This window comes from Trachurus trachurus (genome assembly GCF_905171665.1).
Source record: "Trachurus trachurus genome assembly, chromosome: 8".
Taxonomy (NCBI): domain Eukaryota; kingdom Metazoa; phylum Chordata; class Actinopteri; order Carangiformes; family Carangidae; genus Trachurus; species Trachurus trachurus.
In genome coordinates this window covers 6,028,700-6,042,497 of record NC_139905.1, presented here as the reverse complement: position 1 = coordinate 6,042,497, position 13,798 = coordinate 6,028,700, and the positions used below count along the sequence as shown (strand labels likewise).

At 42.5% G+C, this 13,798-nt stretch overlaps 1 protein-coding gene across 1 annotated transcript in view; it reads left to right on the top strand.

Annotated features, from left to right (window-relative positions):
• Positions 1–7,566: 7,566 nt before the first annotated feature.
• The window catches only part of LOC310989814 (SH3 and cysteine-rich domain-containing protein 2-like), a gene marked incomplete at both ends in the record, with an annotated part of 39,407 nt that continues 33,175 nt past the window's right edge, over positions 7,567–13,798 (top strand). The window contains one exon of the mRNA XM_083976965.1: positions 7,567–7,659. Within this exon, the coding sequence (XP_083833091.1) occupies positions 7,567–7,659 (93 nt within the window). The remainder of the gene's footprint in view (positions 7,660–13,798) is intronic.

Sequence of the window (13,798 nt, the reverse complement as noted above, 5' to 3'; positions counted from 1 at the left end):
ACACCTCTAGTTTTTTAAAAATCTAACTGTACATAATGTGAGGAGTCCGAGAGCGGAGGCCAGCCGGGCGACGAGGAAGACGACAAATGGGAACCACGGCGACACACACACACACACTCACTCACATGTGCTTGTTGAAGAGCATATGTGTGTTGGTGTGTGTGTTTGAGGATACAGGATGTGTTTTGTTTGATGAACTGACGCCGGCCTCGCTTCAACAACAAGGACAAGGACAAGGAAAGTTATAAAGACACTTTTGACAGTCGTTAAAAAAAAAAACAAAGACAAAAAACATCACTACATGGACTCGTTGTCGCTGTCAGACCTGGACAATGGAAAGAAAAAGCCAACTGAAAACAATCGAAGTCTATTTTCATTCAACTTTGATTTGATTTTTAGTTGTTTAGCTCTTTTTTTTCCTCTTTTTTTTTTTCTTTCTTTTGGTGATGGTTCCTGGTGACGAGGAACTGGTGAACCACACATGAGTTAGAGAGACAGCGAGAGAGAGAAAGAGGGGTGAAGATGAACTCCTCAACTCCCATGAGGCCTTGCAAGGGGGAGGGCTGTGAAACCCCCCCCCCCCCTCCCTCCCAGGTAGAGGACCTGACCTGCAACAGGAAGTGAGTGGACAGAAGCTTGAGCGCACAATTTTCCCGCCTGCTGACGGATGGACGGACACGATGGACTGACTCCCCGTCGTCGTAGCAGCAGCATGATGAAGTATTGAAGCCTTTTCTTATGGGATATCTTCTCCTGCACTTGCACCTGAGTCTTTTCTTCCTTTCTCTTTTCTTTTTTCTTTTTTTTTTTTTTTTATAAATGTGTCTTTTTACTGTCTTATCTCCACCTCTTCTTCTTTTCTTTTCTTTCTTTTCTTTGCATCTCTGTTTTTGGTGTGGTTTGGATTGCGCCTGCTTTTGTTGGTTTTGACGTCACGACTCCAGTTGTCTCTCTCTCTCTCTCCAAGTTGAGTTGAGTTTCGAGCTCCTTGTTTGTTTGTTTTTGTTTTATTCAGAGTTTATTGTTGCTAAATGTCCGGAGCGTCGGAAAAAAAACCAGTGCAATTTGTAATTGATGTTAAATGTGAGTTGGATTTTTTTTTTTTTTTTTTTTTTAATGTGAGTGCAGGAGGAGTTCACGATGACGTCTGTGTGATGTCGGTTCTACTTATTGAATGTTTCCATCAGGACGGCTTTAGCAGAAACAGGATTTACTCCCATACATTTTCTTGTCCTTCTCCTTTTTAAAAAAGAAAGAATATACATGGCTTATTTTGCCCACCCTCCCTCCTTTCTCTCCTCTTCCCATAATGCACCCTGCCCACAAACATAAAGCAAGACAGACACTGTTAAACCTGGTCTTGTATATTGGAAACTCTTAAAAAGTCCCCAGTTTGTTTTTTAAGATTCATTTTGATTCAGTGGCGGCAGGCGGGAAAGATACTAGCGAGATGAATCAATCCAGTCGTATTGATCCAGTCTGATCAGTTTGTGTCTGAATGGAGGTTATAGAGGATTTAAAAGGTGTCGAGGTGTCTGGTGTGAAGATGGTTAACAGTAGGAAGAGAGAGGAAAACGTCTGAGGAGGTAGAGGTAGAGTCTGCCGCCCACAACAGGAACAAGAACAGGAACATGTGCTCTCCAGGCTTTGAATGGATTATAGGTAATAATATTGATGATGATAATAATAGTAATAATACGCCGCCTGCTCCTGATGGATTTACAAAAAACAAAAATAAGAAACCCGTCATCAGCCTTTTTTTTTTTCATGGTACAAAAAACAAAACTAAAACTAAAAACACTACAGGCTCTGGAAAACAAAAAGCAAAAAAAGCAAAAGCAGAACTTTATTTTATTCCTCCCGTCAGTCATCCAACGCCTCTGTGTCCTTCTGTCACCACCTTCCACCACCAGTTCATCACAGAGGCCGAGCTGCAGCCTCTGGATCAGTCTGTTGCTGTCGTTGTTTCGAGCTCGTTTGGTCCCAAACACTGGAGAAAGGTTGAAGAGGGCAGGAGGAGACTCTACAGTGTGTGTGTGCATGTGTGCGTGTGTGTGTGTGCGTGCGTGTGTGTGTTCATGCTAGATTGACACCAGGGAAATTGAAAAAAAAACAAAAACAATTTTGACAATGACTGTAGTTCATATAATTACTGTAAATCTTTTCCTTTTTTTTCTTTTCTTTTTTTTTTTTTTTTTTTTTTTTTTTTTTTTTACAATTAACCGATATAAATGAATATGTACGTATGAATAAATATATACCTATATTATTAAGACTTGGGTCTAAGTTTTCTCTGATGATGCCCTGAGCTTTGTTTTAACACCGAGGTCACAGCAGGTGGCAGCAGAGAGCCACGTGCACACACACACACACACAACTGATCTGAGCTCTGCTAACTCTGCATGAACATTCACAGCTGTTAATTAATCAATTAATGAGTCTAATCGATTAGTTTTGAGTTGAGATGGGGAGCAAAGCAGGAAGAGGAGGAGGTCAGCAGCTGACCGGAGAGTCTTTTTCCACAGGAAGTCAGAGAAATTAAAGTTACATTCTCACAACTCTGATAGTATTAGGGCCACATTGACAGATAAAAAACCCACAAACTTCGAGAATAAAGTCATAAATTTACAACTTTATTCTCGTAATGTTATGACTTTTTTCTCGTAGGAAATATACGACTTTGTTCTCGTAAATGTATTACTTTATTCTCATTTTTTCTCAATGTGGCCCTAATACTCCGTCGTAGATTTCTCCTATAGAGCTGAAGTTTTAACAATTTGCTTATTTAAAAAACAAAAAAACACCTAGATATTGATCTACAGCCGTTTGTCTGTGGAAACAAAGAGAAAACACTCCATTAACTCTAAAACAAAAATAAAAAAGAAACGTACTTGAGCGGATGATGCTGTTTTGTTGTTTTCTATTAATATAGATAATTCTTTGTGAGTCAGTCCTGACTCACTCTGTTCTCTGAAACCGTCACTGTGCAGAAGTATAATGAGCTGTATATGTTGAATTAGACGGTACATGTTATTCTCCTCTTCCTCTTTATTTAATTAGAGTCATTTCCTATTAATTAGAGACTCTTTTTTTAATCATTAAGGAGCTGCTACTGAAAGCAAAGTAGTCAGATGTTCCTCTGGTTGTGTTGCTGTGGCTGTCTCTCTCTATCATCTTTGTGTCTTTTAATCTGTTTCTTCTGCAGGTTGTTTCAGTCGTCAAGGTCTGTGAATGGACTTTTGAATACTTTATGATGTTCTCCAGCAGTTTAACTCATTTCACTTGTCAGTATTTCAGTCTCATTTTGACCCGGAGGCATCTTGGTGTCTCTGTCTTTTTCCTTTTTGTCCACGTCTGATCCAGCAGACCAGTATATATACAGGATCAGTGTCTGTTCAAAGGACAAACACTCACAGTTTGTCTTGAAGTTGATCTGAGATGATCACACGACTCGCTGCACACGTTCCCAAGCTTTCTTTTTTTTTCTTTTTTCTCTCCATCTCTCACACTTAAAAGACTGTGACACTTCAAAAAACGTGTCACTCTCTCTCTCTCTCTCTCTCTGTCTCTCCGTCCTTTAAAGCTGCTGAGACACGAACAACACCAGTGTCAGTGCGGTGGCATCAGATGTGGGCGTCTGTGGGTGAGGAGGATGAGACTCTTTGGTTTCTGGATGGAGGCCCATGGGACTGTGTGTGGTGCAGAGTGTGTGTCTGTGTGTCTTAGTGTGTGGGGTGGAGGCTCAGATCAACAATCAGTATCAATTACCTTCAGTGGAAAAGAGCAGCAGCAGCAGCAGCTCCGGTCCTTTGCACCATGACGACCACACTGCAAAAACTCAAAATCTTTCCAAGAATATTTGTCTTATTTCTTGTCGAAATGTCCCATTTCTAGTCAAAACTAAACTCTTTCCACTTAAAATAAGACTCATCACCTAAAACTTTACTTGTTTTTAGATCATTTTCATTTGTTTCAAACAAATTTTCACTTGAAATAAGTAGAAAAATCTGCCAGTGAAAGCATTTTTTTGTGCTTGTATATAAGGAAGAAAAACTTGATCCACTATCAGATTTTTCTCCTTATTTCAAGTGGAAATATGCTTGAAAGAAGCAAAAAGTGTCTAAAAACAAGCTACTTTTTAATGTGATGAGTCTTATTTTAAGTATAATGAGACTTGTTTTGACTAGAAATTACATTTTTTACTAGAAATGAGACAAATATTCTTGGTAAGATATTGAGTTTTTGCAGTGAATCGGTATCAATTACCTTCAAGGGAAAAGAGCAGCAGCAGCTCTGGTCCTTTGCACCATGACGACCACAACTACACTGTCGGTGCTGGGATCTGTCGTCCGCCACATGGGACTCATTTGGTTCCTCTCACCCTTCCTCACCCCCCCACCCCCCTTCCCCCCTCCACCTGTCTGGAAATCACTGAGACATCAGTGTGTTTCCTCTCCTGTTTTAAAGTTCATTTTTAGCAGCCGACTTCTGGCACCCGGGGTTTCACATGGAGGATGAAAGGTGGGTGTCTCACAGGAAGAAGTTTAAATGTGTGTGTGTGTGTGTGTGTGTGTGTCTGTCTGTGAGTGTGTGTGTGTGTCTTCTCTCTGCTGTTGAGTGTTTTCTGGGTTTGGTTTGAACACAGATCACAGCTCCACCCTGACAACACACTGCGATTCTGCTTATTTTTGACAGCGAAGCCGCTTCAATACAGTCAAAAAAAAAGAAAGAAAGAAAAAAAACTTTGACTTTGTGGCTTTTGTTCAGGTTTTTTTTTTTTTGTCTCTGCTGAGCCCTGAGTCTGAGTGAGGCTCTAATTAACGTGATGATAACAGAGGCTCTTCCTCCCTTTGTCTTCTCTCCATCACTCCCACAGACTCTCTCTCTCCAACAGCTCGGGGCAAAACTCTGATGTCAGTCTGAGGTGCAGACTTTAAAACATATTCTTTAATTAAATGAAGACGTCTTTCCTCCTCGTGTCACAGTGGACCAAGCTGCAGGACCAACACTTCATTAGGTTATTAGAGGAATCAATTGCTGCTGTATTCCCTTATTCATGTTTTAAAAAGCATGTTTTTAAAAAGCAATAGGCCTAATAAAGGAAATCTACGGTGGCCCTGAGAGGTCAATTCACTTCCATCTTCATCAGTGTGACAACTCCGTCCTCCCTCTGTCAGAATAGAGGCAACAAAAAAAGTGAATCTGGTGTTTTTAACTTCAGAAAACCCAACTGGACATTTAACACGGTGCATCATGGGAAACATGTTAAAGGAATAGTTCACCAAAAAATGAAATTCAGTCACTCACCCTCATGCTGATGAATACTCCGGAGTAGTTTTTTATTCCTCAAAGTTCATCTGGAGACCCGGGAGGCCGGTTCGTAGTCCAATGAAACCCTTATATGAGAGTCAATAGAGCCCGACACAAAAACGTCCATAAAACTACACAAAAACCTTGTAATCTTCCTCCATACTGCTCGTCCTACCACGTCATTTAGGACATTTTTACAGTCTAAACAGTCCTGTATGGAATATCTCACGTTCAATGTCCTAAATGACATTGTTTCCAGTATATATCCCTTCAAGACACTTGGATTGCAGTGGACGAGCAGTGTGGAGGAAGATTACAAGGTTATAGTGCATGGATGTTTTTGTGTCTATTGACTCTCATATAAAGTTTTCGTTGGACTACGAACCGGCCTCCCGGGTCTCCAGATGCACTTTGAGGAATAAAAAACTACTCCAGAGTATTCATCAGCATGAGGGTGAGTCAATAATGACTGAATTACATTTGTTGGTGAACTATTCCTTTAATGTGCAGCATCTTTGTGTTTTCTGAAATTGCAGTGAGTTGGATTTTGAATTTGAAGCACATTTGTGATTTCTTTCTTTCTTTCGTGTGATGTTTTCTGCTTTTGTTCATGTGCATGTGTTTTCTTAACTTGCAGTGTTTCCACTCACTGAGTCCTCCAGGCCACCGTAGAAACACCTGCTGGAGCACGTGAAGACCAGGAGAACCATCCATCTTTACACCCTATAGCTCGGTGCTTCAGAGACATGTGGCTGCGTGACGTCAGAGTCAGAGTGTCTGAGGAACTATTTTCTCTGGGCTACAACTTCTGTGAGCCGGACTGAAAGTAGTCCAGCTGCTCCCATGTGGCTCGTTCCTCTCCGCTGGAGGAGAAAGTGACTCTGACTCACAGCTTCATCAAGGAAACTTCTGCATCTCCATCCTCCTCCACCCACTCCCTGTCTCCCTCACCTCACCTCCACCCTGCTGCTGCTGCTGCACACTGATTCATAATGATAACACATGTCACTCCTCTTATCCCTTTGATTCCCATTGAACTGTGAGCTTGTAATAAATATGGAACAAAACCATGACCTGTTATAACAACTGGCTGCAGTTTTTAATATCAGACTCACTAAACCGTCCACTGCAAAATCTCAAAATCTTTCCAAGAATATTATTTTGTCTTATTTCTTGTCAAAATGTATAATTTCTAGTCAAAACTAATCTCTTTCCACTTCAAATAACTTGTTTTTAGATAATTTTCACTTGTTTCAAACACATTTTCACTTGAAATAAGTAGAAAAAGCTGCCAGTGAAATGTTTTCTGCTTATTTCAAGTGAAAATATGCTTGAAAGAAGTAAAACGTGTCTTAAAAACAAGCTAATTTTTATGTGATGAGTCTTATTTTTAGTATAATTTGATTTGTTTTGATCAGAAATGGCATCTTGACTAGAAATAAGACAAATAGTCTTGGTAAGAGTTTTTGCAGTGTCCACAGTGAATCCAGCTCTATATTTTTTTCTACATCTGGTCTTAAAATAATATAAGCCCCCACCCAACCCCGCCCCGCCCACGGATGTGACTGTGGCTTCCAGTCTAAATGAATCCTGGCAGAGTTGTAAAAATTTGCCCCAATCATGCGCCTCGGACGCACATCGGGAAGGCGTGCCTCTTATTGCGCTTAAATTTAAGTCTGAGCGGCTGAAGGACACAGTTTTCTCTTTGGATGTGCACGCAGAGCTCGTACCACTGCCGCCGCTGCTGCTGGACTTGATCTCATCACTTTGACTTTTACACACCGCGCGCCGTGTCTCTTGACTGCTGATCTGAGGAGCTTCTCCTCCTCTCCGCTGGCTGCCGGAGGAGCGGCGTTGTGCCACACTGGAGCTTTCCGCCGCGCGTCAAAGGGAGCGACACAACCAGTCTTCTTCTCCAAACAGCTGGTGTGTTTGTAGCTACATGTTCACGAGCCGTGGCACCAACGCGTAATCTCGCTTTTGGTGTGTGTATGAGTGGAAAGCAAATGGCCATAAGGCGTCTTCTTCTTCATCCTCGCCGTGCGCTCTGCTCCCGTTGATGTGGATTTGCTCCAGACAGTTCATCCCACCGCCTCCTTGTTTTTTTTGTTAGTTTTTTGTGTATTTGTGTGTTTGTATGGCTGAAGCGGGAGGTCTCCTGCTGACCGGGCGCAGTTGTCGGAGTTAAAAGTTGTTGCTGCTCCCTCTTCCTCCTCCTCCTCCTCTTCCTCCCGCTGATCGACTCTCTCGGCACCGATGATGACCGAGGAGAACAATGAGGTGGTGGAGAGCGACTCGCAGCTCCAGCGCTCCCCGAGCACCATGTCCATCCAGCCGGTCTCATCCAAGGCAAGTAGCTACACCCCTCCACCCCCCTCCACCGGAGCTCAGTCAGTCACACACACACTCACCTGCTCCACACTCACTCACACACACTCAGTTCATGCACAAAGAGAAAAATAACTGCAGGGTAAAATAGATATGAAATATTTTTATTTTATATTTATTTATGTGGTTTTGTGATTTTTTCTTTTCATCTCTCTGTGTTGTTCCGCCGGTTAATATGTAATATTGATGACAACACTTCACTAATGCGGTTGTATTCATCATGACTGCGTCACTAGGTGTAACCTCATACGTAAAGTCTGATGTCACTGTCTCCCCCCTTTCTATCTCTGTCTGTCTCCAAACCTACTTCCTGCACACACACACTCACACACACAAAGAGGGAGGGGGTGGTGTGTGTTTAGTACTAATCCACAACGTGCATTTTAATAAGCATTAGGTGAAAAATAATTTGCATAAATATTTTCATGATTAATAGTGATTCATATTCCTTCTTTGCACGTCGCTGCACTCATTGTCAACCTGCTGCTGCAGCAGGTTTGTGCAGGAATCAGCTTCAGTTATTCTCAGCTCTCAGGTTGTGTACTATGCAGGGCCAAGTGCGTTTGCTGTGCAGTGTGTGTGTGTGTGTGTGTGTCTGTTATGAGCCTCAAGTGTCCTCACTCACGGCCTCCAATTAAATAGTTGACTTGACTGTATAAACAAGGATCTTCAAGAGCCGGAGCTGTGAAAGCCGCTCAGCAGCGCCTTGGTTTTTTTTAAATGCAAGACTCGATTCATTACGCTCATGCACTTCACACACAACTTGAACTTTCCTTGAGACGAGTCTTTGTCTCCGTCTCCTTCATGGCCGCCCGCCCACACAGAGACACAATGTCGACATGTTTCCAGCTACAACACAGACTCAGACGCCTGTGTGTGTGTGTGTGTGTGTGTGTGTGTGTGTGTGCCTGGTCTGAATACATGATGCTCTCTCTGAGAAGCATCAAGGTCGGTCGGCGTTGTTACAGGCTGGTTTATCCTAACACTCCTCCATCATGGCCCACTTCACTGCCCGGTCCTCACCAGCTGCTGTTGCTGCTGCTGCTGCTGCTGCTCGCCACCACCACCACCAGCACAGAACTGGGTCTCAACCCCTTTTGCCAAAGCAGGACTCTTCATCTGATTGGTGTTCATCATTTCATCCTCAGTGTTCCTCATCCGCCTCTGTTTTCCCAGTCGATGGTGGAATTTCCAGGTCCTCGTGTGAAATAGATTTCACTTTAACCTTCGGCCTTTAAAAGCTCGTAGATGCTCATAGATTCTCAGGTGGAGGGTTAATTGTAAAATCTTTGGAACCTCCTTTAAAGCCATGGATATCCAATAGAGAATTTGTGACCTATTAGGAGTTTATTACGGACCCATCCAGTCTCGTCCATACTCCTTCATTTACTCCGTGTAACAGAGTGGAAAGAGGCAGTGGAAGAAAGATTCCCTTTATGAAATGAGACACCACTGCTTGATGAGACATCATCATCTGCATCTTAAAGTATGAAAGTACACCTGATCATCAGACATGAAAAATAAATTAAATGGACAAAAAATAATCATGGACTGTTGTGCATCTGCAGCATCAAGATGTTAGTGAACATAACAAACAGTAAACGCAGTAAACGAAAGCATATGAAGGACAGGGTCAAACTGAATGTGGCATATAATGGATGTCGTGATCTTCAACTAAAAAACAAACAAACATTCATGTGTCTCTGTGGTTGTTTGTGCAGCCATCTTGCGGTTGTATCCAGTGCATTCTGGGAAATTTGTCACAGAAATGGGACTGGGCAACGATGCCAATGTAGGAGAGTCCAGAAGTTAAAGGTGCATAAAGGTAGATGTTTGTATTAAAGCTCCATACAGTATAAAAGGTAGATGTTTGTGTTAAAGCTCCATACAGTATAAAGGTAGATGTTTGTGTTAAAGCTCCATACAGTATAAAGGTAGATGTCCATGTGTAGTGTGATTATAAAGCAGCTCTAGGTTCTATATTAACACTGTGAAAGTATCAAAGCCTCAGTCCACAGAGAAATGCACACAGCCTGTATTCAGAAACTGAGCCTTAAAACCAGCTGTCAGGACTTCCTGTCACTTTGTGATGTCACAACAAAGCAGTCACACCAAGCCCCCCCCACCACCTGGACAACACCATCCAACAAATTGCAGGATTTGGTTTCTCTGAGTCTTTTACTCTGAAAGCTGCTCTAATTATATTTTTTGGATCACACAGACAGCCAATGAGAGGAGAGGTTTAGAGCCTGCTCTTTTCTGATTGGCTGAAAACACCCAGCTGAGAGAGGAGATGGGAAAAACTACACTGAGCTGGTTTTTGTTTTGTTTTTTAGAGTACATTTTCTCACTGATCAACGATTCAAAATAAAACACGGGGGAAGTGTAAAGTATAGGAGCTTGAATGTTGCTGCGATGCGTTCAGGCGTCGTCCCAGGAGATTTGCTCACATCAACATTTTACCTTTTATCTATTTTAAACACTTAATCAAGACCGTTCCCAAAATAAAAAAAAATACAGGCACAGGGTCTAATTCTTCTTTTTCTGTTTTTCTGTTTTTTCTTTTTTTTTGGAATCTAATCAGGCACCCAGCCATGTGTTCATGATGCTTTTAATTAGATAAGGATGACAGAGAGAGAGAGGAGGAGTGACTCTCTCTGATAACAGATGCTCCCTGAAATCCACCAACAGTAGCCTAAAACATTTCCCACATAGATGATGAGTATCAGAAAACAAGAAGAGAGCAGAGCAGAGCAGCACCGGAGGACTGGGGAGAAAGGAAGTCTGGACTCTCAACAATGTCGTGTGTGGTCGGTTGCCAGGTTTGCTGAAAAATCTGAGCGGCAGAAGAAGCTCGAGCCACAATAATCTGCGCTTGTAGCTCTGCTGAGGTTTCTTTTTTTTAAAGCTTGAGAGCAGTTTGATCTCTGGAGGCTGTTGTTGTTGTTGTTGATGCTCTTATATGAGTAAACCTTCCTTTTTTTTTTGTCCCTCTTGAGACGAGTTCACAGGACGAACTCTGGGATCACAGACATAAAAGCTTAAGATAATAGTCTGAGACGCGTCGAGAGGAGATTGAACCCATTTGTCAGCCCGGCCCACTTAGTGACGAGAGTTTAACACTGCCTTTGGATGCTTCACCTAATCTTCTTCACTCTGCACAAGCACTTAAGCACACACACATACACACATACACACACATATAATACACACTCACATACTCACACGCTGGGCTGATCGTGATAAAAGATGAGTGGCGTTGCCTACGGTGTGAAAGCGGGAGCTTGTCACGGCTCCGGAGCCAAATGACAAATAACCTTAAATCATACAGTTTCATGGCCAAGTTCAGTTTTTTATTCAGTGTAAATTTCTCAGACGCAGCGTGTTGAGAGATTTGACTTCATTTGCTTTTAGTTTTGGTGGTTTCCAGTCTTTTATTATTAGATATCCAAGGATAGACAGAGAGCGGGGCAGATGGGGGTTTGTTTCTGTGCTGCAGGTCACAATTATATGGTGTTAGAGTGTGGAGCAATAATTCATATGATCATTTATCCTCTTTGTTTATGCATCATCGCTTCATTTTATAAAGTTTTGAAGAGCACAAACCTCCCTCCGAGGCCGACGTCAAACAACACACACCAGGCCGCAGAGGTAAAAATATTCATATCATTAGTAAGTGAATCTGAATCTGAAGCAAAAACACAAACCTCCTCATTTGAATTGATGATGATGCTTTAAAATTTGATCATTCAGAGCCAATTAAACAAATACAAAATAATTAATAGTTAATCTTCCAAAGAGATGAATTCAAACCACTTAAAGTGTCTACAACAATATTTATTATATCACACATATATTGACTTAATGATAGGCCTATACTAACTTTAAAGTCAGAATCCGTAGGTTTGTTCATTGCAGTTTGTGCAGACACAGTCACCACCACACAGCAGTAGAAGTCCATAGGTGATGATGAAGCAGGATTTCTGTTGCACAAGTCTATATTTAGTTTTTAAGGAAAATCCTATAGACTCTACCTTTAAAGAAAATGTTGTCAGTGATTTATTATGACTGTGTCCAGTCCTGGTTTAAGCTTCATGCTAATTATGTAACAAAACGTACATGCCACAAAAGAAAATGCATACATACTAATGTTGAGCCGGTGTAATGTTTACTGTGTGTTTTATGTCTGTTCATTCTAAATTATTAGTTGTTAGAGCCATCGTGGACAAGGTGAATAGTTTAGATTTTGTTGTGTTTTATCGCAGAATGCCTGTTCGTTAACAATCACCGCATTTGAATTGAATTGATTGAATGATTGACTGTGGAGTTTTTGTTTTAAAAGCACACGCCAACTACACACTCGCACTCCATAGCTCTAGTGGGCGTTTAAAGAAAAGAGATGGCGCCCAAACATCCAGATACCTCCATACTGCTTGTCCGTACTGACACAATTGTCCTGAAGCCGCCACATGAAAAAGTTGTTCGGATGTTCTGTTTTTATCCTTGTTGTAGCAGTAGCTCCCAGTGGCTCTGTTGAGATTTGCTGCGAGATGTTCGTTCGTCGTTGTAAACCATTGGATGTATGATGTAAACACGGAAGAACATCTCGCAGCAAATCTCACACAGCCACTGGGAGCTACTGCTACAACAAGGATAAAAACAGAGATCACATTAATTTTTTCCGAACAGCTTTTCCATGTGGTGGCTTCAGGACACTTGGGTCAGTACAGACGAGCAGTATGGAGGTATCTGGATGTTTCATAGTGTGTGTTTTGGACGATTCAAAAGTGAACTCTATCCGCCGCCATTATATGAAAATCCGTCACCAGCCGGACCCCCCCCTGGAACTCCTAAAGCGTTTTGATGACTCTGAAAGTTCCCCAAAACCTTCCTTGGCATGACGGGGAGTAGAAAATTGGTGAAGTATCCCTTTAATACCAAAACAAAATGTGCAGTTCCAACCTCCTGAGGCGTCGGGGAGGGAAAAGTTAAACAATGTTATTTCACTGGAAACCACAGACATCGACCTCACAGGTGACGCTGGAGGAAGAAGGTCACAGGGGTCGTCCTCTGGGGACCGTGTGTGTGCGTGTGTGTTTGTGTGTGTGAGTGTGTGTGTGTGTTGAGTCCTCTCGGTGGTTTTTGGGATATTTCCGTCTGAGCTGACACCTGACAGACGGACGACGGCGCCCAGATGTGAGTGACACGAAGCAGGGGAGGAAGTCAAAGAGAGGGAGGCCGATGTGGGCCAAGGTCTTGAATAATTAATCTAACACCTTCACCGCCGTGACGTTTATTGATGTGACACCACAGGATGGGGGGTTGGGGTGTGTGTAGGTGTGTGTGTGTGTGTCTGTGTGTGTGTGTGACTGTGTGTGTTGTGTGTGTGTGTGTGTGTGTGTGTGTGTTGGCTGCTCAAACACTGGACACTTAGAGGAAAAACTGCTCCGTGTCCCGACGTGTGATCTTCGTTTGTCACCTGTGTCTGAAACCGAAACTAGACTGACAGCGATTGTAGGGAGCTCACGGTGCAGTGTGTGTGTGTGTGTGTGTCTGTGTGTGTATGTGTGTGTGTGTGTGTGTGTGTGTGTGGACAGTGATTGGGTGAGTGGAAATAGGAGGGATGAGGATGAGGAGTTGCCATGGCAAAACTGCATGGCGGAGGGGAGGGTTGGATGTTGCACTGCCGAGAGGAAAGTGGTTGTAATTCAAACTACTATATCACACAATGTTTCTCCATTAAAGAGAGAGCAGAACGAAGTGTGTGCGTCTGTGTGTGTGTGTGTGTGTGTGTGTGTGTGTGTGTGTGTGTGTGTGTGTGTGTGTGTGTGTGTGTGTGTGTGTGTGTGTGTGTGTGTGTGTGTCTGTGAGCAGAACGACGGAGGCAGCTTGTGATTATGCAGCTCTTATCTCGTATTCAAAGCGAGAATCTGTCAGACCGACGACGACAACGTGCATAGTGACAAACTTAATATCAGGACATGAAGCTGCTTCATATATTCTCCCTGTGATGATGATGATGATGATGATGATGATGATGATGATGATGCAGCCCAGAGCTGTTTGCACATTTAGTTTGCTCACATCTCTCCCTGTGATT